Here is a 27,974-nt window from a genome sequence, read left to right as displayed (position 1 = left end):
CAGGTGGGACATGGAGTGAGTAGCACACGTAGGGAGCAAAAAGGCCCTCTGGGTGGGCCTGGTGTGGTGTCTGATGAGGCTAGGTGCTGTAGCACCTACTGTGTGTGGAGTATGTCTCAGGTCTTCCCTTGTTTGAGCTTCACACTGACCCTGGGGGGTTGGGACTGTTACTGTCCCCATTTTACAGATGAGAATACTGAGGCTTTGAGGGGCTTGGTGATTTGCCCAGAGCCACAGCTAGGCAATATCTGAGGCTGTATTGGCACGGGGGCTTCCTGACTTGGGGCCTGGCTCTCTGTCCACTTCCTTCCCTGCCTGCTGCCCGAAATGCTGGACAAAGGAGTCTCTGATCCTAGAAGGAGTCGGGAGGCACTGGAGATCGCTGGATGAAGGTGGTCAACCCACTCTGCATATGTGTGTGTGTGTGTGTGTGTGCATATGTGCGACACTGCCGGCAGCATGCTGGGATTCCGAGGCTGGGGCCTGGTTTCTCTATGTAGAAGTTTGGTGTAGCAGCAAGCACCCCAGCATCCCCAGGGTGGCTGCCAATACAGGTCCTTTGATCTGCTTTTCTAAAGGAAAGCAACTCAAAATGGGTTAACAGTCTTGCTTTAACCAGTCAGACATATCATTTACCTTGTTCAGGGGAAAGTCAGCACCCTGAACTTCAGAGTATACAGACAGAAGTTACAAGAAAACAGAAAAAACAGATCAAGCAGACAGGCCTCCAACTGTCCAACCATTACATCTTTACCTAGTCAGTTACCAGAGAGGGAAGCATCAGCGTCTGGGTTTTCAAAGCCGGGGGGCTCTCAATGGCCGCCCAGTCTCATCTGATCAACTCACACAACACTTCTCAAAGTGAGCCCCAAAGCAAAATCTCACATCAGGTATATATAGCCTTCTCCTGGCTCAGAGAGTATCACAACCCTCTTGACCCACTGCCCAGTCACAAAGCACCAAGGTGTGGGCCTTCCTGAAAAACAAGCCTCCCACCACAAGCTCCTGGTGCACTTAACCTAGGGACAGGGAAGATCTTAAAAATTCAAATTCCTATAACATTCGACCCCAAGATCTTTCACGCCCATAGCACAGGCAAATTACATTTGAATTAGCATTCACCACTCTTTCCTCACCAAACATTTGTTACCAAAGTGGCTACAGGGCCTTGAACAAACACAAAGTACATTGGGGTGCATCTCTTCAATCCCAAACAAAAAATGTCCAAATAAAGTTCTCTTGGGGGGAGAGGGGTAGCCTCCTCATGCTGCTCCAGCCCCTGCTTCCAAGTCCAGAGAGGAGGCTGGGCAACAAAACCACTGGGTCCTGGCCACTGTGTGGCGGGCACCCCAAGCTCTCCCTCATATTACAGATGAAGGCCCTGAGGCTCAGAAAGGCAGAGGGACTTGCTGAGGCATTTGAACCCAGGTCCTCTGACCTCCTCTCAAAGCACTTCTTATGATACATCTCCAGTCCGGAAGGTAATGATGGACTTCTGAGTCCTTTGGAGGTGGAGGATGGGCAGAAGCAACCAGGGGACTGGCCTTTGCTGGATTTTGAGGTGACCAGGCCTTGGCACCCCAAGGGGGAAGCCTGGGCCTTGGATCTAGAGTGAGGGGCCTTCTTGGGCCCAGCCAGGGCTTCTCAGAGGGGCTGGGGTGCTGCTTGAGTTGCTGGCTCCTGGGGCCCGGCACGAGGCCTGGACGGGTGCCCCTCTGCCAGGCTCCACACCGGGCCACCTCTCTGGGTAGCCTTTGTGTAAGAGGGACCTTGATCTGGCCTCGGCGTGGGCAGAGGGGCCATCTTGTTGGTTCCCTCCCTTGGTGGGCCCAGAGAGTCTCGGGGAGTCATGCAGGGTCTCTCAGCCAGGGTGGCGCCTAGGTCCAGTCCTTTGGAAAAGGGGATGTTGGTAAAGCCCTTTGCAAGTTTGAAAGTGCCATGGAGGTGTCAGCGATCATGTCAGAGCCGGCCTTCCCTGGGGTCCCCCTCCCTGCTCTGATTGCTGAAGTGCCTGGCTTGGGGCTCTAGGAGGGCGGGGCAGGCTGGGGGAGTATGGGGACCTGGGGACCCGGGGGGACCTGGGGTGGCTTTCTGCCTCTCAGCTCTGATGCACGTCAGAGCTGACACTCAGGCTGGGAGACAGCACGCAGGTGTGGCAGTCTGAGCTCTGATGTTCCAGAGGCCAGGGAGGGAGGGCCCAGGGTCTGTTTGGGGCTTTGCTACTCTGGGCGCCATTTACTGGCTCTCTGCCTCAGTGTCCTTGTCTGTGAAACGGGATATTGTTACTGGCGCTGTCTTCCATAGCTGTCATGAGGGTGATCACACAAGGCATAAGCGGCCTTTTCAGGGTATCGGGGTAGTAAGGCTTCAAGTGCCAGCTGTGTGTGTGTGTGTGTGTGTGTGTGTGTGTGTGTGTGTGTGTGCGTGCACGCACGCATGTGCATATGTGTGCGTGTTTCAGGGGAGGGACACGCAAAAGGAAATAGAAGACATTTTGAGTGATTTGTGTCTTGGAGTCAAGAGACCTGAATTTGAATCCTGCCTTAGATACATCCCGGCTGGGTGACCCTGAGCAAGTCACTTCCCCTCTGCCTGCCTCCATTTCCTCCTCTGTAAAATGGGGATAATAAGAGGTCTGGCCAGACGCACTGATAGTAGGTGGGATGGGCCCTACTCTCAGTCCCCACATCTTCCTCTTGCCCCTGCACCAGAGGTGCTGGTTTGGTTGGGGCGGTGGCGTGGGCAACAGGGGCTTGGAGGGTGGGTCTCCCCTCTTTACTTTCACATGGTCACTGGGGTGTTCTGGTGGCCTCGGATCCTGCCTTTTGAGAGTCTCTTGAGCCTGGTCAGCAAGAGGCCATTACAAAAGTGTTTTTAGGGATGCATTTTGTTTTTACGTTAGCTCCATTTCACATTGTACTCCTTCACTGCCCCCCTCCTGCCTCAGCCCCCAAAGCTGCCCCTTATGACAAAGAATAAAAAAATGAAAAACACTGGCATCACAAAATTAAGCAGGGTTTTGGCCCCTGGCTCCCCACTTCTGAGGTGAGAGGAGCTACAGAAAAGTTCCAAAGGCATTGACCTGCCCTGTGTCCTTCCTCCACCCCAGGTCCCAGGAGTTACACCTGCGGCCAGAGTCCCATTCTTACCTGCCTGACCTGAGCAAATCTGAAATTGAATTCATCGAGACTAAGAGACCTCGGCTCGAGCTGTTACCGGAGCCGCTGCTTCGGCCCTCCCCCATGCTGGCCCAGCATGGGGGCACCGAAGACCTCTCCAAGGTAAGAGGAAGAGCCTTCCCCACCCCTGGTCCTCGCTGCCGCCTCCTGCTGCTGCCTCTGCTGCCCTGCTGGCCTTCTCTCTCGGGCAGCCTGCGCGGTCTCCTCCTGGGGTTCTAGACGGGGTGTCTGCTTCCCAGACTGTCCCCTGCTTCTTAGAAGCCTGTCGGTACTTGGGATTTCATCCGTCCACCATTTCATCTGACTTTCCATCCGTCTGTCCATTCATCTTTCTTGTCATCTGTCTTTTCATTCATGTGTCCAGCCTTTTGTCTGTCTGTCCATCTATCCATCCATCCATCCATCCATCCATCTCTTAAGCATTTATTTAGCGCCTACTGTGTGGTGGGTATAAGCTTAAGCACAAGGGACTTTTCAGTTTTCTCTTTCTGTCTCTTGTGGCTAATATAATACCCGGCACATAGTAGGTACTCAGTAAATCCTTTTGATATTGAATTCAGGAAGAAACTAAAAAAGGAGAACCCAGCCTCTGCTTGTGTGGAATTAGGAGGGAAGACGAGCTTTAAAAAAAAATTATACCACCCCCCACTACACACACACACACACACACACACACACACACACACACACACACTCACACACACACACACACACACACACACACACACACTATATATGTCTGCATGTATATGTGTGCGGGTATGTGTGCTTAATATATACGTAAATACTTACTGCAGAGCTTCAAGGCAGAAAAAAAACCAGTCACGTTCTCCTCTGGCCAATTCTCGGCAGTGGCTCAGGCCGAGCATCGAATGTGCAGCAGTGATCATAGGTGACATTTATATGGAGCTTTAAGCTGAGCAAATCCATCACTCAGTCAGCACGTGCTCACTAAAGGCCTTCCGTGGGCCGGGGCACCATGCTGAGAGAGGGAGGGGCCGCGCCAGGGTGTTACACAGTCCGTGCTCCGGAGCTTACATTCCATGAGGGGAAGTCCACACACGGGTGTACAGACACACGCGTGTCCGCTCGTGTCCGGATGTGTGTGCTCTGGGAGGAAAGCCTTCCACCTGCCTTAGGCACAGCTGGTGCTTAGACCTGGGAGACAGGAAGACGAGTTCAGATTGTCTCTCCGACACGAACTGACTGGCCAAGTCAATGGAACCCTTCTGGGCCTCAGTTTTCCTCATCTGTAAAATGGGGATAATAAGAGTATGTACATCCTGGGGTGGTTGTGAGGTTAGCAGTGCGATGATGTTTGTGAAGTGCTTTGCAAACTTTTACTAGTTGTTATTTTTATCAGTGTTATCATTATTATTACAGTGAATAAATGTACATATGGATGTGGAGTATAGGATATATAGGGTCCTTAGGGAAGGAAGGTTACTAGTTGTGTTCATGTGGAAGGTATTTTAAAGGAGGGGATTTCACGTGCATCTTCTCACTTTATTTTCCCCGAGGGCTGGGGACTATTTCAAATCCCATTTTACAGAAGGGGAAATTGAGGCTCAGAGGGGGATGTGTCTTGCTTCTATTACTGCCTCTGACGGTACCAAGTGATGATGTGAGCAAGAGGCCTTTGGAGAGGACAGGCACCTCCGGGTCGGTCCACTGCAGTCATGCCCCCTTTTTGTCTATCCACCTTCCAGGTGTGCAGTGCGTCCCCAGCCCCCCAAGCAGTGAGTATGGGGATCCTCTCAGGTGCCAACTCTCCCCAATTGATGTTTGCCACAGTTAAAGAAGTGGATATTCCAGGCTGCTTCCCCCTTAGTGCTCATCATTGGAGAGTTGGGGAGCTTGCCTGGCATCTCCTGCCCTCCCTGCCCCCAGTCCTAGCTCAGGCCCCTGGGCTGGGGGACACCAGGCAGGAAACATCCCCTTGGAGAGGCGTCCTGTTCTTGGCTGAGAGACAGAGAGACAAAGTGTGTGGGGAGGGGGAAGGCTGTGTGCTCTCCCTTGTGGGGAGGGGCTCTGTATCGCGCTCCATGGACGTGTTCTAAAAAAAACGCTTGGAGAATGATCTTTCAATATGTCTGGATTCCTTTCTGAACCTTTTCCTCTCATCTTTGCACTTACTTCCTCCTTCCTGGTTCTAAGAAGGGGTCTGTCCATTGGCTTCCTCACCAATCTACCAAGGGGGTTCCTGGAAACAAAAACGGTTAAGAACTTCCTTCTCTGGAACCTTGTGGAAATTCCTGCATTTGGAGTCAGAGGATCTGGGTTTGAATCTTAAGAGAACTTCAAGTCACTTCAGCCCATGGTCCTCAGTTTCCTCATCTGTCAAACTTTGGGGTTGGAAGAGATGATTGCAGAGTCCCTTCTGGCCCTAGTGGTCAGATACCTTTTAGAAAGGTGTGTAAGGGAGAGTGTTTGGCCCAGTGGAATCCTGGTTCTGTGCTGACCCATCTGTGTTGGCCAGTTTGCTTTCATAGCTCCGGACTTTCTGGTCCCCCCTTCCATCCCTTTAGGCCTGTGATACATGACATGGGCTGAGAGGAGACAAGGAGAGCCGGGAGAGGTCAGGTCCGGTGGGAGGTCAGACAGGGAGACCGCCCAGGGGTCTCTGTGTGGCAGGGCTGTCGGTCAGAGCCAGTGCTGTGCATCTCTGGGCATTTGGAATGCTTTTCTTTCTGGACTTTGTTTAGAGCCTGTTGTGTTTGGCAGATGAGGTGCATTTCTGGTTTGTCTCCATTCACCCCAGCATCCTGTCTCCCCACCTTGAGGGCTCTGGTGCCTTTCCGGGATTGGGGGTGCCCCCCTTCCTTTGTGAGACAAAGAGACTTTTGCAGGCTGGATGCTGTGCCCCTAGAACAGCTATGACCTTGATTCTCAAGGAATAGGGCATTGTCTGGGCGAGGAGCCAGCCCCGGGAGGGCTGTTGACTGCAGCTGGCCAAGGCTGAATGGGTGACATTAGCCAGCCGGGCCTGCCCGCTGCCCTGCCAGGCCTTGATCTGACAGTCAAATGAGGGCTTGGCTCCCCCATCCTGGGACCATGCCAGGACCTTGCTGAGGCACTGGGGTGGGGGTGGCATCAGGGTTGGTTGTCCTGATGGTTGGCGCAGGTGCCCAAGGTCAGCAGGATCCTGGAAGGAGCGGCCAAAGCTCCTGTTAGCAGGAATGGTGTGTTGGCACGCCAGGTTAGGATAGGAGGCGTTCGGACTTCTGGACCTGACTGGGACAGATTGCATCTCTTTGTCCCCGGGCATATCCCTCCTTTTTCTAAGCCCGACTTCCTTCAGTATAAAGACTGGGGAGGAGAGAACGTGGGATGGCTTGAATCCCCACTACCTGTGACTTATCCCTTTCTTTTAGGCCGTAGCCCTTTTTAGGCGCTTTGGGAGAGTTGCACATGAGACCCCCGAGGGTAGGAGTCCTGCCTTCCTCTTCTTCCTCCTCCTCCCCACTTCTGAGTCCCTATCATCTAGCCCAGAGCCTTTACATTTGTGGACGGTGTTGCCGTGGGACCCCAGTGATAGCTACATCTCTTCCAGTTTGGCTGGGCCGTCACTCAGCCTGTCCTCTGGCCCAGCCATTGGCCTGTCTAGAGTGTAACCTCCTTGAGGACAGGGAGGGATTGTGTGTTGCTTGGTCCTTATATCTTCAGCACCCGCACCGTTCATGGCACACAGTGAGTGGAACTTGTACAAATGCTTGTTTGATGGGATTGGACTGGCTTGGTGGGGGGGAGCTTTGGTGAGACCTTGTATGCAGCAGGAATACAAGTGATGTTTGTAGAGTTGAAGGGAATTGCTTCAAGTCAGTGTGAACCTTACAGAATCTTGCAATATTTGTCTAAGCTTCTGAGGGATCCCAAATATGGGATGCTGGCCTCAAGGCCCTTGGGAGCTGACCCTGCATTCCTTCCACCATTTTGTCAAAAGCACCTTGAGGTCTGAGATTTCCCACATTTCACACCTGGCAAATTGGCAGAGGTGACACAGCATGGAAATAACCAATGTTGGAGAGGTTGTTGAAAAGATAGCCACACTCATACATTGTTGGTGGAGCTGTGAATTGGGCCAGCAATTTTGGAAAGCAATTTGGAATTAATGCTAAGAAAGCGACTAATATGTCTATATGCATTGACCCATATATGATTTTATTATTCTTGGGTCATACAGACCCAAGTGATTAGGGAGTGACTGAGGTGTAGTATATGTAAAATGGGGTGTTACTGTGTTGCAAGGAATTATAATGACAGAGAAGTGTGGAGACTTAGATGAACTGATGCAAGGTGAAAAAAAGCAGAAACAGGAAAACCATGCGCCCATGGACTACAGCAATCTAAATTGAAAGGACAACAGCAAAACATTAAAACCTAATTGCTGTCAAAGTATAATAACTAGATTTGTCCCCTGAAAGAGATAGGAGCATGCAAGTGGTGCACAGAAAGAATGTTGGATTTGGGATCAGAGGCCCTGGGTTCAAGTCCTGACTGTGTGTTTCCTCCGGCCCCTTGAGGCAGGTTGTGGTGCGGGTAAAGAGAAAACAGGAAAGTCTTGTGCCAGATGTGTGCAGGCAAACAGGACACGTGCCCACATTGCCTCTGCATAGCCCATCCTGGGCCCCAAGGCCATCGTCTCTCTGTCGGAAGGTCAGAAACCACAGCTGGTCTCTTTCTGGATCACAGAGTTCTTAAGTTCTCAGAGCCCTGGGGGCTTGTTATCTGTTATTTACTTAGTTTTCACAATGTTGTTGCTGTTATAGTGTCAGCTGTTCTGGTTCTGCTCACCTCACTTTGCATCAGCTCATACAAGTCCTCCCAGGTTTCTCTGAAACCTTCCCTTCCATCCTTTCTTGCAGCACACGAGTATTCCCTCACAGGCATGTACCAGGACTTGGTCAGCTGCTCCCCAATTAATAAGCATCCTGAAAGTTCCATTTCTTTGCTCTAAAACACATGTGAGGGGCTTTGCAAACCTTAAAGTGCTTAGTAAATGAGAATCATTATTTTAATCTTCATAGTTTCATCACTGTGCTATGGGTGACCTGGTGATGGATTGTTTGGCCAGCTGTCTTGAGCCTTGGATTGGAAACAGTCTGTATTAGGAGAGAAAGGCCTGGGAGGGGGTGTTGTGTAGCTTGAGCAGAGGAGGAGAGTGGGCCTGGAGCAGAGGGAGTACCCTCATTTGTACACTGGAAAGAACAGTGTCTAGGGAGTCACAGGACTTGGGTTCGAATTCTCCTAGCCCAACTTGTGTGGCCTTGGGCAAGTCACTTCCTTTTCGCTGGGCCTCAGTTTCCCCATCCGTAACATGTAGGGCTTTTCCTGCTCTGATTCTATGGTTTGGCTATTTCATGTTTCTCTAGAGCAGAGGACTAGGAGACACCCTCATGTCTTAAACATCCGGATTTCAGATGTTGGGGAGGTCAGGAGGAGGAGGGAGGGTGAGTCAGGAGCAAGCCGTCCCTCCTCTGCTCTTTCTGGGTGCTTGGGCTGGGCTGGCCCGCAGCCTGACTGCAGTGGGAAGCAGGTAGGTGGGCCGGAGGGGTCGAGGGGAGCGAGCCATAGAAGGCCTTTCTTTGTCCTTCCCTGCAGCCTCTGGCCGGTGTCCAGATTGTTTCTGTGGGGTGTGGGGAGCCCTCTGGTGCCTGTTCTGCAGCTGCCCTCTCCCCCTGCCCGGTGAGACAGGGGCGGTGCCCAGGGGCTTTGAAATGCAGATGTGCTGGAGCTGCCCCCCCTGCTCCAGGCTGGGCATCTCGCTGGGCCACCCATGGAGTGCATGCTGACAGGAGGGAGGGGGGCGCTGAAGCTCACTAGCCTCGGGGCACTCACAGGAGAGTCCAGAGAGCTGGTGACAGCCAGGCAGGGCTTACCAGTTGGGATCCCCACCCAGCTCCCCTGGCGTGCCAGGCCATGCCATGGGGCTGAGGTCACTGCAGAGAAGACAGACAGACATACTGGGGAAGCGTTTCCTGGGTGCTCATCTCTGGGCCTCAGACCTGGGTTCCAGTCCTGCTTTCCCAGCTGCTGTCTGTGTGACCTTAGACAAGAAGCCTAACCTTGGTCTAAGGACAGAGGGGTGGGGCGGGCTTGCTGTGCCCCCTCCCGCCTCCCCAGGGCTCCCGGCACTCTCTCATCGCCCTCTCCCAATGTGTGCCAGGGAGGGTGTGGGGGAGGCAGCCCTGCTCCATGCATATGGGGGTGGCAGAGCCCCGAGGGCCTCTCAGGCTCTCTGCTGCCCCAGCAGGAAGGGCGATTTAGGACAGGCTTCTCTGTGCCTCCTGCCTCAGCCGGCCTGCCCTGCTCGGGCACATCCTGTCTCCCCAGGGCTTGGCAACTGGCGTCCACAGGCCGGGAAAGCAACTAGCGCCGCCTTGTGCTCCCAGTGTGGCTCCTGGCCCCCCAGCCTGCCCCTCTGGGGGCCCTGCAGCCTCCTGGTCTGTACACACCCGGCAGAATGGAGACCCCCCAGGTAGGGGCCGGCTGGGGCTCTCTCAGTGTCTCTCCTGCGCCTGGCCCATTTTGGAGGCAATGGTGGTGTCTCTGTTAATACAGGGAATGCTTTGGTATCTGTCAAGGCGGATCAGTAACTGGCCCCTGAGAGGTGACTAGACTTGGCCAGGGTCACTGTGCCCATCAGTATGCCCCTCTCCCTCCCAGTCCCCTCCTTCTACCACCAACACTTTCTCCCTCCTCTCCCCCCCATCCCCTGCCTCACAGCCACTTGGCCCCCCCCACATTGCTGACAGAGCCCTCTTCCTCAGGGTGTCCTTGAGAGCGGTGTCCTGCTGCCCATGGAGGACCAGCCTTGGCGGCCCCTGAGTGCTCCAGGGTCAGGCTGGGGCCTGGGGCCTGGGGTGCTTCTTTCCAAGGCTCCCTGGGTATTTTCCTCCTTCTTTTCCCCTTTGTTGAGGAGGGTCTGCTCTCCTAGCAGAGGCCAGAGCTGTTTGTTAATTTGAAAGCCCCTCCTTGGTTTCCAGGTCCCCTCCCAGTGTCCCAGACTTGTTGTGGCCTCTCTGGGCCTCAGCTTCCTCATCTGTAAGAAGGGGGTTTGTTCTCATGGCCCAGGGGCTGCTCTGGCTCCAGACCTGTGACCCCAAGGTGCCCAGGCCATCCCGCGCAGCCTCCCCCTCAGCCGGGCTCCAGGTTCAGTGGGTCTGAACAGTGTGGATGGCCCAACACTCCCTAAAAGGGGCTTCAGTGGAAAGAGTGTATTGGCTTTGTTGTCTGGGACTCTGGCCTCCAGGGCTGTCTCTCTCACTGCTCCACGTGGGCCTTACTCTCCCGTCTGTAAAGTCGGGGGGCTGGACTCAAGGCTTAGAGTCTGTGAGCCTTTCATAGGTCAGCCCCCTGGGCCTCAGTGTCCTTGTCTGTGAAATGAGAGCTTGGCGGCCCTTCCAGCTCCAGGTCTGTGAGGCCGTGTTAGGGTGCTTGACTTCCACGGGCCTCAGTTTCCCTGTGTGTAAAGGGAGGGGGTTGGACAAGATGGCCTCTGGGGTCTTGGGTTCTGAGTCCCCAGTCCCATGAATTCACCTTCCTTCCTTGCTTCCCCCCCAGCCCCCCAATTAATTTTCCTCCAGCTGTGTGCATGTGTGTATGTACATGTGTGCACACATGGTGTACACATGCATGTGAGTGTATTTAATATGTATGACTGTGTGAGCACATGTGTGAGTGTGCATACGTATGTGCAGGTGTGCATGTGTGTGAGTGCATGTGTATGAACATGTGTCCATGTGTGTGTGTATGTGTGTGCATGTGCATGTGTGTATAAGTGCATGAGTGTGTGCCACAGCCCCCTACCCTCTGAGCCCTGCCATTGTTATTGATCAGGGCTGAGGAGGGCTTGGGCTGGCCTCCTCGCCCACTGCCGGCTGCACACACAAAGCCAGGCTGTCTCATCAGCTCTGTCCTCCCAGAAGGGAGGCTGTTACTGCTTGCTTTCAGATGCTGCCTCTCATTACCTCCTGTCATCCCTGGCCCCCAGAGCTGGGGAGGGTGTGTATGGCGTGCAGGAGGAAGCCGGTGGGCGCAGTGTCCCAGGCCTGGGCTTGCCCCAGACCAGGGTGGGAATCGCAGCAGTAGGAGCTGGGCGCTCATGAGGCTGGTGCTGGTGGGCTCTGAGCCCGTCCCCAGGCCTCACCCCTCAGCGCTTCTCTATTGAACACAAGCACATGCCAGCAGGCTGGGTTGTGAAATTAATTTGTCAAGTGAATCCCATTTGCCCAATAATTTTCTCTATGTTATAATGTAGGAGATGTGGTTCTGTGGAAAAAATGCCCCTCTGCACTAGGTTGGGAATGTTAAGAAAGGAAACAGGTTTTTAACATTGCTGCCTGACATGTACATGGCCCGCTGGGGGTTTTCATGGTGGGAGTGCCCCTCCAGTGATGCAGATTGCACCCCCTCTGTGGCTTGGTGGGCAGGGCTCCAGAAGGATGGCCGTCTGGAGGGAGAAGCCCTGGCTTTGGAGGCCTAGCTCTCTGAGTGACCTCAGGCAATTTTTTTGCCTTTCCTGCCCTCGCCTCAGTGTCTTCATCTATGAAATGAAGGAGTGGCCTCTGAGGTCCCTTCCAGCTCCAGACCTGTATTTTATAATAGCTGACCATTAGTATTTTACAGCACTTTGCCTACATGTCCTCATTTGACCCTTAAAACAACCCTGGGAGGCATCATTTATTATTACTCCCATTTTACAGATACAGAAACTGAGGCAAGCAGGGTTAAGTGATTTGCCCCGGGTCACCCAGTTAGTATCATGTCTTCCTGACTCCACGGTCTGTCTCCCAGATGAATGACTCATCATCTGCAGAGTCAGCCTTGGTTTAAAGTCCTGTCTCTGACCCATATGGGTGGTGTGGCCATGGGCAACTGAACAGTCACTAGTTATAGGCTAATTGGTGACTTTTATCTGCGAAGGGACTTTCTGCCTCTGGGAATCCCAGGTTCAGACTCTCAGACTAAGTGAGGTCTAGATTTCAGATGGGGAAACTGAGGCAGTGACGGGGGGGGGGGGCGTTGCAGGAGCCCCATTCTCCTGTCTGCTCCTGGTCCTATAAAGGCCGAATGTAGGCGTGCTCTGGAGACCTTGGCCTCTGTTGTGTGGCTGGGCCTGCATTGGGCTATGGTGGAGGGGGATGGGGCAGGGCCTGAGAAGCCTGCGTGTCCTTGTGCAGAGTGAGAGTGCCAGGATATTAGGTTAATTTGTTCCCCACCCCCTTTCTCTTGCTGTCCTGATGCTGAACAATTACATTAAAATGCCTCTCTTTTTCCAAGTGGCTATGTACATTAGCTAATTAACAGGCCATCCTCAGCTGCAGCTCTGGGTGAGGTCAGTGTGCCTGGTTCTCCTTGTGCTAATGAGAGGAGGCTGGGCCGCCCGCCTGCCAGGGGAGCTGAGCCCACGTCTGAGAGCCCTGCCTGGGCACTGGGCTGCGTCTTCAGAATTGGGGCGTGAGCCTCTTGCCCTCTCTCCCCCCTCTTTTGAGTTCTGATATGCCCCAGAGCATAGGAGGAAGGGCCTGGGGTTCAGGTGTGAGAGCTGTGTGCCCCTGGACAGATCACCCAGCCTTCTGTCATCCTCAGACGACATTCTAAGGTTGTATGTTAGTCTTTTGGGTGCCTGCTACACCCCAAGAATTGTGCTCAGCATTTTACAAATATTCATCCATTTTACCAATACCTTCTGATTCTTACAGTAATGGGAGGCGGGCGCTTTTACCTGAGGAAACTGAGGCAGCAGTTAAGGGTCACCTGTGCTGGGTTCGGACTTAGGTCTTCCTGACTCCAGTCTTTACTTGCTGGGCCTCTGGCAGCCTAGGTGGGAGATGTAGGGTGTGAGAAGCCTGGGGAGTTGGAAGGGGGCGGGTTAGGAAGGACTTGGGGAGCCAACAGAGCATTTGGGGTTTGGTGTTGGGGGCACCCAGAGCCACCTGAGGTGATGGAGTGGGGGTGACGCTGTTGGGCCTGAGCTTGGGCCGCGAGGGTCATCTGCACGGACTCTGAGCTGCACTGCCAGTGGGAGCCCCAGGCCGAGACCCCTCCCCTCGAAGAAGGGGGCCCAGAGAGGTGGAGCAGTGAATGGGCCTGTTCCTGGCCGTGGAGGGAGGAGAGACCTGTGCTTTGGCCGCCCCAGAGCCCGTGGTGTCAGAGAGGCCCTTGTTGTCTCATCTCCCTCCTGCACCTGTTCCTTTCTTTCCATTTATCCCAGTTCTGGAAATGAGCCGTGCACCTGGAATATCCAGCCTCCTAGCAGGTGGGCCCTGGCTCCCCTGCCTGACCCTCCTCTGCCCCCCTTCTGCCTTCCTCTTGAGCCTGGGAAGCTGAGCCAGGCTGGGGTGTGGTGAGGTCCAGTCCGAAGCTGCGGCTCCACACCTGGGCTGGGCCCCCCTCAGGAGCTGGGCCCTCTCCTCAAACCCCTTTCCCCAGAGGGGGCCGGAGACGAGGTTGGGGCAGGCCAAGGGCTCCCTTGGCCTTGACCTGTGGCCTGGATCCCCTGCAGCCCAGGATCTGCCTTCCCTCCTCCTCCCTTTCCTAGCCAGGCTCTTTTTCCTAATCATCTTTTTCCCCCCACATAGAAAGCAGGATGAAATTTAAACGTTTCCAAAGAGTGACATTTCCATTTGAAAAGCTGTTCATTGAAGTGCATCTCAAGTGGGATTTGGTCTGCATCTCTCTACTGGGGCTTTAGAAATCTCATTTCCTCTCCCTGATAATATGATGCTAAAGGAGGGTATTTGATGCCTGTGTGTGTGTGTGTGTGTGAGAGAGAGAGAGAGAGTGTGTGAGTGTGTGTATGTACACACATTTTTTAAATAAATGAGATTATTAGGAGAGGTGCTTCATAAATTTACTGTCCATCCCTCCCCTCACCCAAGGTTTTTTCCCCTCCCAATCCTCATCCTCCAGCAAACCCCAGCATCTCCAAGAAATCTGTTTTCCCATCACTGCTCACTGCCTGCCTCCTCCCTGGCTTCTCCCACCTCGAGTTTGATCATCTGGGGACTTTCAAATCACCCCCATTAGCTTCTCTTCCCTCTTACAGCTAATACCACTCCTACCTTTCCTGGCTGAGTTGTCACTTGGGAGCTCTTCTCTGTCAAGGAGACCCTTGTCCAGGACTTGCCCGAAGGTTCCCCAGAGGAAGAAGAGTGTGCGCTCCCGTTCGCTCCCCTCCCCTGTCTCTCTCCTCTCTCTGTCTCTTCTCTGTCTTTGTTTTTCCTTCTCTCCCCTTCTTTCTCTTACTCTTCTTTTCCCTCTCCTGCCCACTGCCTCCCTCCAGTTCCCCAGTCTCTTGCCCACTGGGGTGCTGTGTTTTTTATTGTCCCAGGACTTCCCCAAGTTGCCTGTGGAAAATGGGAACCCATGGTGTCATTATTGAGAGCTGATTCCTGATGTGTGTGGCTGCAGAACCAGCTACCTTTTCTCTGAGCTAATTATCTGGGATGTAACAGATACCTAGAGGGACCGTCCCTGCCTTGGTGAGCGTTTAATCTGTTCCAACAGGCCCAGTCTGATCTGCTGTGCTGGAGGCTGGGCTAGTTTCAAACATGATTCCAGCGTTTTTGCAGGCCTGCTTGTTTATTGCCAGTTAATAATTTTCTTGTTCTCTGAACTGGTGATGCTGGGCTCTGGGAAGCCAGAGGGGTACCTTTGGCTCCCTTTTCTTCCTTTTCGGGAGAGAATAGGAGGAAAGACAACCCGATGGCCCCTGAGCCCAGGGTTGGACAGGGTTGCAGCAGAGGCCTGCTGGTTCTGTAAGCCTCCTGAGGCCGCCCAGCACAGGCCTCATGGGCTTCCGGTTGGTGATTTTGAGTCAGGCCACTCCGGCCTTTAAGGTGCCTGGTTCTGCTCCTGGGGGCCCAGGACTGGCCTGATCTCTTCCCCAGGACAGTTTTCCAGGTACATGAATACAGTTGTGTCGGTCAGTCCACCAGTTCTAATTTACTGATGGCTTGCTTTGTGTCTAGAAAAAGACAGAGCCGGGGTGGCCAGGTAGCACAGTGAGTAAGAGCACCGGCTCCAGTGTTGAGAAGACCTGGAGATCGAATCCCGGGCTCAGACACTTAGCACCCACCCAGAAACACCTGGCCATGTAACCTTGAGCAAGTTACTTAACGCCAATTGCTTAGGGGCGGCCAGGTGGCTCAGCGAGTAAGAGCACCGGCTCCAGTGTTGGGATGACCTGGACCAAATCCGGGCTCAGATACTCAGCACCACACCCAGAAATAACTGGCCGTGTAACCTTGAGCAAGTTACTTAACCCCAATTGCTTTAAAAAAAAAAAAAAGAAAAGAAAAAGACAGAGCCAAAGGAGTCCCTGTTCTCAAGGAGCTTACACACATACACATGTATGCGTGTGCGCACACACATACAGAAGACAAGGGGACAAGTTAGGGAGAGCTTTAATTGTCACACACGTGTATTTAACTTTGTTCTTGGAGATAATAGGGAGCCATTGCAGTTTCTTGTGGGTTTCGTTTCAGAGAAACCCCTTTCAGCAGTTCTGTGGAGGGTCTTAGGACTAATTTTAAAGGGTTAATTTTCCAAGTCCTTCCCTCCCCATTTGAAAGTTTGGGGTAGAAGTAGGACACATGGGGGAATGGAAGGAGCCCAGAGCTGGTGGGTAAGAAGGAAAGGAGCATTTATTATGCCAGGCACTGCTGGGTTTTATTTCTGATTCTTCCAGTACCCCCCCTCCCCGCCCCAGAGTGGGACCTTGGGTCAGTCCCTTCTCCACTCTGAGACCTGGTCTTCTTCAGTGCAGAATAAAGCTCTGGGACAGGGTCAGAGGCTCCCGATGGCCCCCCATAGGTCAGCGTCAGAGCCGCAGCTGAGGGACAGAGGGCTGAGAGGGGCCTGATCTTAAATCTCAGCTCTGCCCTGGGCCTGGGAGCTGACCTCGGCTCTGATCCTCCCAACTCTCTAAAATCCTCTCTGACTTTGAAGTTGGCCGGATGACCATGCGGTCCCATCCAGCCCAAGACACGGGTATTCAGTGCCCGCTGAGTGCCAGGCCCTGCGCCAGGGATACAACGGGAAACGCAGGCTTTGCCTTCAAGGAACTCTCTTGTTGGGGGTGGGGAGTGTGGCAGGAAGCCTGCTAAGGCTCTGCCTATTGTCTGGGGAAGGGGGGGAGGGGCAGCATCCCCTGAGCCCCGTGGGCTCTCCCCCTCTTTTGGGCTCTGTGCCCCTCATCCTGTCAGAGGGATACAGCAGAGACATCTGGAGAATTATTTCATTTCTGCTCTCCAGCCAAGACGTGGCAGTCACGCTGGGCTTGGGGAGAGAACCCTTTGGGAGCCTCAGGGGTGTTTATTCCTGGGGCTGCCAGATGCCAACAGGGCCCTTCCCCCCCAAAGGAGCTTGGGGGGACTGCCCCCCTTTGGCTCTGCGTTGTTTTCTTGGCTGGCCCCAGCTGTTATTGGGGGGCCGGCCCCCCTGCCTCTGGCTCTGTGTTGTTTTCTTGGCTGGCCCCAGCTGTTATTGGGGGGCTGCCCCCCACCTCTGCATTGTTTTCTTGGCTGGCCCTAGCTGTTATTGGGGGACTGCCTCCCCTCCCACTCATTCCTCTGGCATCCTCAGCTCCCACGCCCTGCTCACCTCTCCCCTGCTCCAGGATCCCTCTGGTTATCCCACAAATCACATAGTAATAAGGTCAGCGATAAACAGGAACTACAGTAGCTGATAAGGGCTTATAAAAACAAATCACACGAAGCCAAGTAATTACCAGGAAAGGATCACCTTGAGAAATGAAGTAATTGTTTTCCTTTCCTGAAGCGGGAGGGCCGAGGGCCTCTTCTGTGGGCTGTGACTACAGGTTCATGCCTAGGATTTGCTTCTCTTCGGGGGCTCTGCCTGGACACCTGACACTTGGGGAACGACTGGTTCTTTGGGGTTCCCTTGCCCCAGGGCCCTCTGCATGGCTCAGGGCAGACAGCTGAGGGGAGTGGACAGCTTTGGGTCTGGGGTGGGCGGGATGGAGGCCTTGGCTTCATGGGTTTAGCTGGAAGGAGCCTGGTGTGTATGGCTGGCTGTGGGGAGGGTCAGCTATCCAAAGCCTCAGACAGCTGTTCTGACTCTCGCCTTCCCCCTCCCCCCCCCCCCCCATCAGTCCGTGGACAGGAAGTCTCTCATATTAAAAGATGGGTCTGCACTTCAGTATGCTTGGACCTGGGGAGGACTAGAGTGGGCTGTGCCTTGGCAGCCTGACTCCTGGGAAGTGGCTTTTTCTCTTCCTTTTAGGAATTTATATGTCTGAGTTTCTCCCTAAGACTCTCCTCCCCATCACCCTGTAAGAAAACCTTCCCATAGAGTGAAGAACTGTTTAAAAAGAAGAGACAAAAATAGATCAACACACATTGAAAAACCCCCTGAGGTTCTGTGTGCCGGGCCATGCTTGTGGGGATCCCCTCCAGCCTCTGCACAGGAGCTGGGGGAGGCGTCTTCTCATATTTCTTATTTGGGTCAAGCTTGTCCTTTGTACTCCTAGGGGCAAAGTGGATAGAGAGCCTGGCCTGGAGTAAGGGAGACCTGACTTCAGATCCAGCCTTACTAGCTGTATGACCATGGGCAAGTCATTGAACCTGATTTCCTCAGTTTCCTCAGCTGTAACTAACACCTGCCTCCCAGGGTTGTTGTGAAGGTCCAGTGAGATAACAGCTCAGCATCATGGATCAGCACTAAATGCTTCTTCCCTCCCTGCCAGGCTCTAGTCCAGGGCCCCTAGCGGCTCTCGAAGCTGTGATCTTGTGAGCCTGTGGGGTCTGGGAACCTTCCCTTTGTCTCTTTTCTTTTTCTCTTGGATTCTAAAATAAGGAGCTGCTTTGAGATGATTCATTTATTTTTCTTTCCTAATGAAGTGGGCGTGTCTATCTCTCTGCCCTTTCCCGACCCATCACTTTGTCCTCCCTCCTTTTTTTTTTTTTTTCCAGCATGAATCATTAGTTTTTTTTTTTTCCTTTTAGCTTTTCTGTGAGTTTCACTGATTCCTCCAAGCTGCCTCATGGGCCCAGCTCTCCCAGTGTCTGGGAGGGGCCAGATGGAGGGGCCGAGAGGGGAGCGCTGGCTGGCAGAAGAGATGTGTGGGAGCAGGAAGAGGCAGCCAAGGCTTTGGGGACCTCGCTGCAGAATTGGCAATTTGTTCTAGGAATGTGTTTTTGGTTTCTCAACTTGCCTGGGCTGCAGCATTTTCGTAATTGGCCCTCCCTCATGGAAACATCTGGTGAAGGAGACCACAGCTGGGCTGACCTAGTGAGCCCCCAGGAATTCTGGGAAGAGCGGTCTTTGTGCCTCTGGTGTCTAAGTGTAGCAGGAATGACCTCATTTGCATTACTTAGGGAGTAAGACCCTGGAAGAAGAGTTTGTCCTCCAGGGTGAGTGGGCTGATGGTTTCTGAACTTTGGGTGGTGTTTTAGATGTGGCTTTTTCTGCCCTGATTTCTGTCTCATTGACTCCTTGAATTGTGTTTCCCTTTGAGGCCCCTTTTTGCAACATGCAGGTTGTGAGGGGAGCCATCCCTCTCACCAGGTATGGTTCTGTCCTGTGCTCTGACCACTGAATTTGGAGTTAGAGGGCTGAGGTTTGAGTTTCAGCTTTGCTACTTAACTGCCTTTTGAACTTTAGGTAAATAAGCCGTTTAACCTCATTAGGTCTCAGTTTCCTCATCTGTACAATGAGGGCGTTGACCTGGGTGATATCTAAGGTCCCTTGCAGCTTTAAGTGAATGAATTTTAATTGTTAGCTACATAAAGTAGCTGTGAGAACCTTACATTTTTCCCTTTTGGATAGTCAGTCTGTGAGTCTAGTCACGCTGTTCGTTGTGAGCTGGTAACTCATTTCACTTACTTGCAAGGTTCTCTGAAGCACAGGACGGCAGTCTGCAGCTTGCTGGGGATGGCACCTATGATTTGTTGGCTCTGAGGAGGAGTAGACCAGACAACTTGGATCTCTTGTGTTCTCACTTGATTCTGCCTTTTTTGACCCTGCTTTTTGCTGGGCAGGGGCCAGGCAGTGTGAGGGACGTGGCCAGGGAAGAATTCTCAGGAAGGGACTTTATCAGCTCTCAGTTGTTGGGCATTGTTGTTGGTTCTGTCAGGAACGATGTTCTGTCCTGAGTCTGCCAAGGGCGGTCCCACTGGACACTGAATCGTGGTCAGTGGGCATGGGGTCATGGGGTGAGTTAAGCCTCTCTGACGAAGGCTCTTTGGCATTTTCTTCTGGAGAAATTTGCCCTAATGACTCCGTGGCGGTCTGAGCACAGTCTCCTGGAGGGAGGCCCATTTCTCTTCCCAGTTGTAAGTCCTTCTGATTTGACCTCCCCAAAGGCCCCAAAGCCCTGCTGCTAGTCAAGCTGGAGATCTTTTGGTTTCGACTTGGTGGGAGACACTTAAGGCATTGACTTTGGTTGTCTGGAAAGGGCTGGGGTAGAGAATGAGGGCGTCAGGGACTGGAGAGGAGACATTTGTGACGTGTTAGGGGTTTGGTTTGGAATGCATGCCAGAAACCATTTGGTCTTGTGAGCATTTTACTCTCATTATCCGGGACCCTGCCAAAGGGCTTTTGTTTAATGAGGTTCTGTCTATCAGTGTTGCTAGAAAGTAAAACATCTTGGTATGGTCCCCAGACCATACTTTGAAAACCACGGGAGAATCCTCCTTCAATGGACAGACATCATTGTCATCAGATTCCTCTCAGTCTGCCACCACACGAGGTTCCTGGGTTGTCTGCTACCGTGCTGGGTACTCTGGTGGGGTGGGTACGTGATGGAGGTGGGGGAACCCTCCTAGAGCTTATATTCTTCATTGCAGAAGGAGGCAGCATGGGAGAGAAAATGCTAGACGTGGAGTCACTAGAGTCTTGGGTTCGAATCCCTTCTTGCATTAAGAATCAGACCTAGGAGATAATTTATTCTGCTTGTCTTCACAGATAAGGAAGCAGGTGCTCAGAGAAGGAAATCATTTTCTGCAAGGTGATAACAGAGGTCATGAGGGCTGAGCTGAGTTCGGAACCCGGGTCCTCTGGCTCCACATCCACGTGCTTTTTCTCTTTCCGTCATCCCAACCAACTGGTTAAGTCTCTGAACTTGTTCCATCTCTTCTCCTACAGCCTTCATACCAGACATAGCTTGCTGGGGTGTGGTGGGACTCCAAGGAGATCATTCTGTCAAAGCTGTGCCAGGCTGAGCACTTATCTTTCAGGCTATCTACCATGGTCGGTCAACTCCTCCAAACAAAGGAAGTTTCAGCTACTCTGTACCATCCTTATCTTAAATTTTTTTATATCTTATTTTTGAAACCTTAAAATTTTTTTTTTTTACATCGCTTCGTTTCCAAATGTTCATTTCCTGACTTCCGTATCTAGTAAATCAGGACAAAGCAGTTAAGTAAAAGCAGCACACACGAAGTCTGTGTCCCCTGTTTCTGCAAAGAAGGCAGGGAGATGCATTTTCTTAACTCTTCCCCATCATTGTGCTAAACATCACGCTACACCGTGTCTCCTTTCTTTATAGTTACGGTCGCCACGTGTGGGCAGGCTGTACACATGGTAGTTTCGTGGCTGTCCTTATTTTGCTTTGCATCAGTTCATAAGACCCTTCTCAGTTCTTCGTAGTCGCTGTTTCTGATGACACCGCAGCGTTCTGTTCACATTCCCCAGAGTACTCAGTGTCACCCAGTTCGTGGCCATTGGTTTCGCTTGTTCCATTTCTGTTGACGGACTGAGCACCTGCCCCGAATCCCCCTCCCGTCTGGCTTTGGTGACTTGGTCTGGACACAGTGGAGCTCTCTTTCCTTCCCCAGCCGTACAAGCCAGCATTCCTTTGTCAACAGTCTTGGAGTACTCATGTATTGTTTCTTGCCTTTCCTGCGAGCTTATGGGCTGTTCCAGGACCGGGACTCCCCCCTCTCCTCAGCCATGCTCCCTCTTCCCAAGACGGGGAGCGTGCCTAGCACCTGACTCCCTCCTCCTTGTCTTCTGGGCTCTGACCTTGTGACTACTGTATTTCCCTGTTCTCCAGAGCGAAGGGCAGTCCTTAGCCTCAAGCATCCCATGCCCAGGGCCCTCTTCTTTTCTTCCCTGGGCCCAGGGTCTAAGCCCTTTCTTTCTTAGTGCTGTCTCCCACTTTTTCCCCCAGGCATCTAAGTTATTATCTGTTCATTCTTCTTTGTTTCAAACCCTTCCCCATCTTCTCTGAATCTGACCTGTTTTTACTCCTGGACATGATTTGGTTGCTCTAGATTTCATTTGAAGGATTTCCAAATATTCCCCCATCCCCACCCCCTCTCCACCTGCCTCACTACTGTGCTTGCTTAGTCCCATTTCCCAGCTAGGTAAAAGGAAGCCAAAGGAGACATAAATTGAAATCCATGCTCTGCCAGGGAGAATAGGGGTCAGGAGGTTGGCACCGTGTCCTTGACCAGGCAGGGGAGCCTGGCAATGATCTGTGGATGATAACCAAGTGGCAGACGGGAGTTGGCAGGGATTTCCCATTCATCCCAGAAACCTCTCTGGTGCCTGCCACCCTGGGGCTGGTGCCAACACAGCTTGCCCGCGGGTAAGCCACTCACCATGTCAGCATCTGCGCAGGAAATCATGCCCAGATCCTCACTGGGGTCATTGATGGCTTTTGCCTTCCAGGCTGATGGGGCCGGGGACTGGGGGAGGAGGGGGCACCCACCTGTCATCAGCAGGGTCCAGAGAGGGGCAGGGGAGGGAGGGAGTCACAGGATGCCACCCACAGCCAGGCTGGGGCTCTTGGAAGACTCTGGGAACGCCAGTTGGTCCTGGAAAAGAATGCCAACCTTATGTCGTCCTGTGACCAACTGCTGTGTAGGAGGGCCTGAGGGGTTGGTGTGAACCCCAGCTTGTTTCCTCCACCCTTAGAGGAGCAGCTGCCCCACGCTTGGGGCAGGGGCTCAGGTTACCTGCAGGCACTCCCTCCAGTTCCCTCTGCCCTCACCAGGTGCCCCCCAAGAGGCAGGGCAGAGGATGAGATTGGGGGAAGGCTCACTAATCAAGAGGTGGCTCATCCTGCAGGATGCCAGGCTTTGTGTTGGTAGCATCGGGCAGGGGATATCGGGGAGTGGGCCACAGTCTGATGGGGAGGGCACCCCAGCCCCAGAGTGCCAGAAGTCCCCAAGGTGATGGGCAACCTCTCTGTGCCCCCTGTATGTCATGCCTGGCACTTCCCTCAGCATTCATCTGTCCATGCCCTTCCTGTATGGACAGGGATCTCCCCAGCCTCTCCCCAGCTTCCATTCTAGCTGGCACCCTTGTGTTCCTGGTCTGTTCTCTGTTAAGCTGTAGGCTCCTCGAGGGCATGGCGCCATATTGCTTCCTTGTATTGCATGGTAGTCATATACACATATTGGGGTTTGCACATGGTACACGATTGAACCACTAAGCGTTTATGAAGCACCGGCTGTGAGCTGGCCACAGTGCTCAGTGTTGCCTCCAGGGCCTGGATCAGCAGCTGTCTTTGCCCTTTACCACCTCGGTGACTTGGATTGAATCCCTTCACCTTGCCACCTGCCCTGTCCACTCAGAAAGTGTGACTGGGGTCTTCCTGGGGGGTTGGGTGTGAGGCATTGTGGAGGAGGGAGAAGGAGCACGGCAGGGGAGTCATCTCTTGTCTCCACACCTTTGCCCAGGCTATGCCTCACTCCCAGGGCTTTCCTCCCTCATCCCTGCTGCTCTGAGTCCTCTCCAAGGAGAGGCTCCTCGTGTGGCCCCTGTTGTGGTGCTTCCCTCTCTCCTCCGGATTCTGGCTCGATCCCTATTTTGTCTGTTTTGTTAGTGGATAGAGCTCAGGGCTAGAGTCAGGCAGATCTGAGGTGGGGCTCGCCCGTGGACACTCACAGGCTGCGTGGCCCTGGTGCCGAGTCCCTTCCCCTCTCTAGGCCTGGTCTCATCTGTAAAATGGGGACGAGAAGAGCCACCGACTTGTTATGAGGGTCACATGAGATCGTATTTCGAGAGTGCTCGGCCAGCCTTAAATGCCGGCTACTATTTATCGCTCTTAATATTCAGTATTTTTAATGTGTGTGTGCATGTTTCATCCCAGAATGCTCCTCGGGGGGCTGCCTCATTTTTGTCTGTGTAGGCACAGGGCCTGGCACATGGTGGACACTGAAGAACATGTGTTGGACACAGGGGCACAGATGACAGCGCAGGGGTGCAGGCGGAGGCGCAGGGAGGCGGGGGGCAGCGCGGGGGCACAGAAGGAGCCCTGGACCCTGTCCTCTATTCTCTCTTGTTGTGGCCCTGGGCAGGCCACCCTGCAGAAGGCTCTGGGACCTCAGTCAACCAGTCTGTAAAATGGGGATGCTAGCTGTGTGTGTGTGTGTGTGTGTGTGTGGTGACACAGGGGAGAATGGTGCCAGGCACGCAGGTCTTCGCCCTGCTCTCGGCTCTGCGGGCCCCTCCTGGCCACCTCCCCACTCCTTCGCACAGAGGCTCCTGGAGAGCAGAGGCTGTCCTTGCCTATGCTCTTTCTCACGTGTGTTCAGGACAGACAGTGGGTCCTTAATGAATGCTTATGGACATGGTGTGATGTGACTTTAATTTTTTTATTTTTTAAAGCAGTTGGGGTTAAGTAACTTGCCCAAGGTACATGGCCAGTTATTTTGTGTGGGTGCCGAGTATCTGAGGCCCAATTCAATCCCAGGTCTCCGGACTCCGGGGCCGGCGCTCTTACTTGCTCCACCACCTGGCCACCCCGTGATGTGACTTTAAACCTTGGAGTGTCAGACATGTGCATGCATCATGATTCTTGTCGCCAGCAGCAGTGAGGATGGTACCAGGTGTCCTCCCTCCTCCTCCCTTGGTGGCCAGTGGGGCAGGGGCAGAGGTTTGAGAGGGGTGGCCTTGCCAGAAGGAGTCCGGCCAGCTTGCTCAGCAGTGACCTTCTGGGGAGCTGCCTCCCATAGCACAAGGCGGGAGCCTCAAGACTATAGGCCTTGGTGTCTAGACCAGGTGCCATAGAGGGGGAGGTACACCAGCCTTTTCAGTTAGAAGCCTTGGGTTCGAGTCCTGCCTGGGTGACCTCGGGAAGTTCCCTTCACCTCTCTAGGCCTCAATTTCCCCCACTGGAAGGGGAGCACTTGACTGGCCTCAGCTGACCTCCCTGCTTCTGTTTCCTCTCTGGCAGGACCGAGGCCTCACCGGCAAGCTGGAGCCTGTGTCGCCGGTGAGCCCCACCCATCCTGAGTCAGAGCTGGATCTCCTGCCACCCCGGCTGTCCAAGGAGGAGCTGATCCAGAACATGGACCGTGTGGACAGAGAGATCACCATGGTGGAGCAGCAGATCTCCAAGCTGAAGAAGAAGCAGGTAATGGGCTCTCCAGGCCTCAGGGCTGAGTGTCCCTGACTGCTGTCCTGCTCAGGCTCCACTCCTGGCCCCCTCCCCCAGCCCCACCTTAATTCCTGGCAGTGGTGCTTCAGAGGGCTTTGCTTGAACTGAGACACTAGGCCAGCCCTGCCCCATTCCCCTCTGGGCCTCAGTTTACTTTTGGTAAAATGAAGGGGTAGGTCTGGATGTTCGAAGTTCTGTGTTCTAAGGGCCTCCCAGCTCTGACATCCCCTGTTCTGAGGCCCCTCCCATCTCTGACATCCACTGTTCTAAGGCCCCTCCCAGCCCTGACATCCCCTGTTCTAAGCCCCCTCCCAGCTCTGACATCCCCTCTTCTCAGGCCCCTCCCAGCCCTGACATCCGTTGTTCTGAGGCCCCTCCCAGCCCTGACATCCCCTCTTCTCAGGCCCCTCCCAGCCCTGACATCCCCTCTTCTCAGGCCCCAACCAAGCCAGTATGCCCATTCTTGAAACAGTGAGAGAGCAGTTGGAGACCCTGAATACCAAGTCCGGTCCACACCAGGCTGGAGGCCTTGGCAGAAGAGAAGGGCCCTAGTGGTTGGTGCGCCCAGGACAGCCAGGATACAGGGCAGGAAAGCCGTGGCCTGGGCTCCAGCTCCTCAGGCTCCATCTCTGGGCCTGCAGAACAGCTGGTCTGTGTCTGGAACACTGGGTCCAGGACAGGCCGAGCCCTCGGAGCCTTCCAGGATCCTCTTTCCCAGAGAGCTTAATGGTTTTCTGCTCCACCATTTAATTAATCCCAGACACCTGCTTTTGTCTGCCTTTTTTTTTCCACAGAGGTATCAAAGGAGCTTAGGCGATGTGGGACTGGGGGGAAAAAGGGAGATTTATGGAACAGCTGTCTGCCAGGCCATGTGCATGATGCCTGTGTGATGGCCTCTGGACGGATGTGACGGTAACATCTGGTCCGATTAGACACCAGAGGAGGGAGGCAGGCTGAGACAGGCCCTTGGTGGGCCTGAGTGTACAAGGCTCTGAACCTCCACGTTGGGCCCCTCCTGGGACCTGGAGGAGAATGGAGGGGCTGCTGGCTGTGGGAGAAGTGTGGTGTGGTTCTGCGTCTGTGGGAGTCTGCACAGTGAGCTGTCCCCACCCTGTCCTGGGCCCAGCCCGGTTTCCTCTCACATCTCCTGCACAGCCCCATGGACATAGTGTACTATGTTTTACAGATGAAGACAATGAGGCACAGTGGGGTTCCCAGGGTTATACACAGAGCTAGAAGGGACATCTGGGGGTTCTGGGTCATTTTAGGGGAGAGGAAGCAGAGAATGCTGGAGAGGCAGGGATTAGCGTATGGCCCTGTGTGGCAGTCCCCTCCTCCAGCCCCAGCACTGCCCCCTGCACCTCCTGACCTGAGCTGTCCTGGATGTCTCCTCTGCCTCCACAGCTCAGATATCCCAGTCCTGGGAAGGTCATTGTACCACCTTTCCAGCTTTCTTAGGATCAAGGCTGACCTGGGGGAGAGATGCCGCTTCCCAGCATCTCCTGTTTGGGGGTGGGAGGTCAGTGGCCCCTCTCCCTCTCTTCTTCCCTTCTCTGCTTCCCCCCCCCCCGTCCCCTTTCCCTCCTCTCTGCCTCTGTCTGAACCTTTCTTCTCTCTCTTTCTTTGGGTCCCTCTCTTTATCTCCCTCCCCCTCCCTCAATTTTCCTTTCTCCCTCTCCTTTTCCCTTTCTCTCCCTCTCCTGTTTCTCTTAGCTCTTGGCCCATTTCACAGATGAGGAGACCGAGTTTTAGGTACAAAGGCATAAGATGCCTGCGGTGTCAGGGATAGACAGAGGACGGGATGTGTCCATTCTGAGAGGCAGCTTTTCTGGCCTCTGCCTCAGTCAGGACAGCTAAAATTGCCCTCCTGGAAAGAGTGTTTCACAGAACCATAAAATGCCAGAGCTATGGGGGCCCCTGGAACAGTGTCAGGGCCAGGAAGCAATTTAGAACCTAGAACCTTGGAGCCAGGAGAGACGTTCTCCAAGTGCAGCATGTCAAGACTGGGAGGAAAAGTCCTTAGAACCTAGGATGTCCAGACTAGGAATGTTCTAGGGCTGAGCTGTGCCAGAGCAGGGCTGGTTCTTGGAACAGGGACTCTGGACACTTTTTTGACAGAGCAGGAAACTGAGACTTGATGAAGGGGAGTCACTTGTTCAAGGCCCTGCATGGAGCAAGGTGTGGATCTGAGACTGGCCCCTCTCCCTGCCAGGGCCTTCCCCCGAGTCTGGAGCTTGGCACCTCAGGGCACATGAGATATACTCAGATAACTAGGGTGGTTAATAAGGAGGGGCACCCAGGGGCCTCCTTTCATCAGGTGGCCGTGAGATTCCTGGCCTGCCACCCACAGATAGCCAGTCTTCCGTTTGCTTTGGAATCACAGGCCTCTGGTTTACAGATAGGAAAACCGAGGTAGGCCCAGGGAGGTTGTGCCTGGGACGGCGGAGTCATGAGATCCAGAGCCGGCCTCTGGGCCCTCATTTGACGGAAGGGAAAAGGAGCTTGCCTGGTCTTTGTGGCCTCTGCCCCTGCCTCCCTCCCCAGACTTCAAAGGGCCAGGGAGGAGAAGGGTGGGGAGGCAGCAGCAGCCTCTCGCATCTGGTTTCTTTCTCTCTTTTCTGACAGAGCTCCAGAGAGAGGGTTCAAAATGCATGCACAATCACACATGCAGAAACCAAGCTGGGGGTTCTGGGCTGAGAACATTCTGTCCGACCGTGGCCCATCAACTCTTAAAAACGAGAAGAGGAAAAATGCCCTGTGAGGGAAAGTCACAAATAAGAAACACCCCGCTCTTGGAGCCTCCTGGAGCACACAAGGGCCCCATTATTCCCCTCTCCCCCTCCCCATCCTTGCTGCCCTCCTCCCTCCACTCTTCTGTCCCTGGGAGGCCCCCTTCCATAATTAAATCCATTTGTAGGCAGGCCTGGTGCTGAGCTTTCAGGATGGCCAGGGAGACTCTCAATGGGATTGGTTGGCCAGGGCTGGCCTGGTGGAGCCTGAGGTTGTGGGGAGGGGGCCTGCAAAGCTGGAGGCTTGGCTTTCCTGACCCCCCCACTGGGCAGCTGTTTCCCTTTTTCATTCAGGGGCTGTTTTCTGTTCTTGTGAGTAGTCTCTCCTCCAGCTAGGGCCCCCTCCCCTTCCCCCTCACTCCTGTGGTAAGGAAGGACAATTGGAGCACATTAATTTCTGGGAACTGAACCAAGAATTCCCTCCTCCAGACACACACACACACACTCTCTCTCTCTCTCTCTCTCTCTCTCTCTCTCTCTCTCTCTCTCTCTCTCTCTCTCACTGTCTCTCCCCCCATCCCTCCCTCCTCTCTGTCTCACACACACTCCCTTCTGTCTCTCTTTCTCTCACTCTCTCTCTCTCTAACCCCTCTCCTCTCTTTCTCTTTCTCTCTCTCTCTCTCTCTCTCTCTCTCTCTCTCTCTCTCT

General features: G+C 53.8%; 1 protein-coding gene across 4 annotated transcripts in view; it reads left to right on the top strand.

Annotated features, from left to right (window-relative positions):
* Positions 1–27,974, top strand: part of LOC138141635 (nuclear receptor corepressor 2-like) — a 219,162-nt gene that overhangs the window by 132,178 nt on the left and 59,010 nt on the right. For all 4 annotated transcript variants that reach the window (XM_069102584.1, XM_069089876.1, XM_069096477.1 and 1 more), the window contains exons 4-5: positions 3,110–3,281; positions 24,334–24,513. In XM_069102584.1, coding sequence (XP_068958685.1) covers positions 3,110–3,281; positions 24,334–24,513 — 352 coding nt within the window. The remainder of the gene's footprint in view (positions 1–3,109; positions 3,282–24,333; positions 24,514–27,974) is intronic.

Source organism: Petaurus breviceps, unplaced genomic scaffold (genome assembly GCF_028583685.1).
Source record: "Petaurus breviceps papuanus isolate PSGF00001 unplaced genomic scaffold, PetGlider_PUasm1.0 100, whole genome shotgun sequence".
NCBI lineage: Eukaryota > Metazoa > Chordata > Mammalia > Diprotodontia > Petauridae > Petaurus > Petaurus breviceps.
This window is presented reverse-complemented; position numbering and strand designations above follow the sequence as displayed.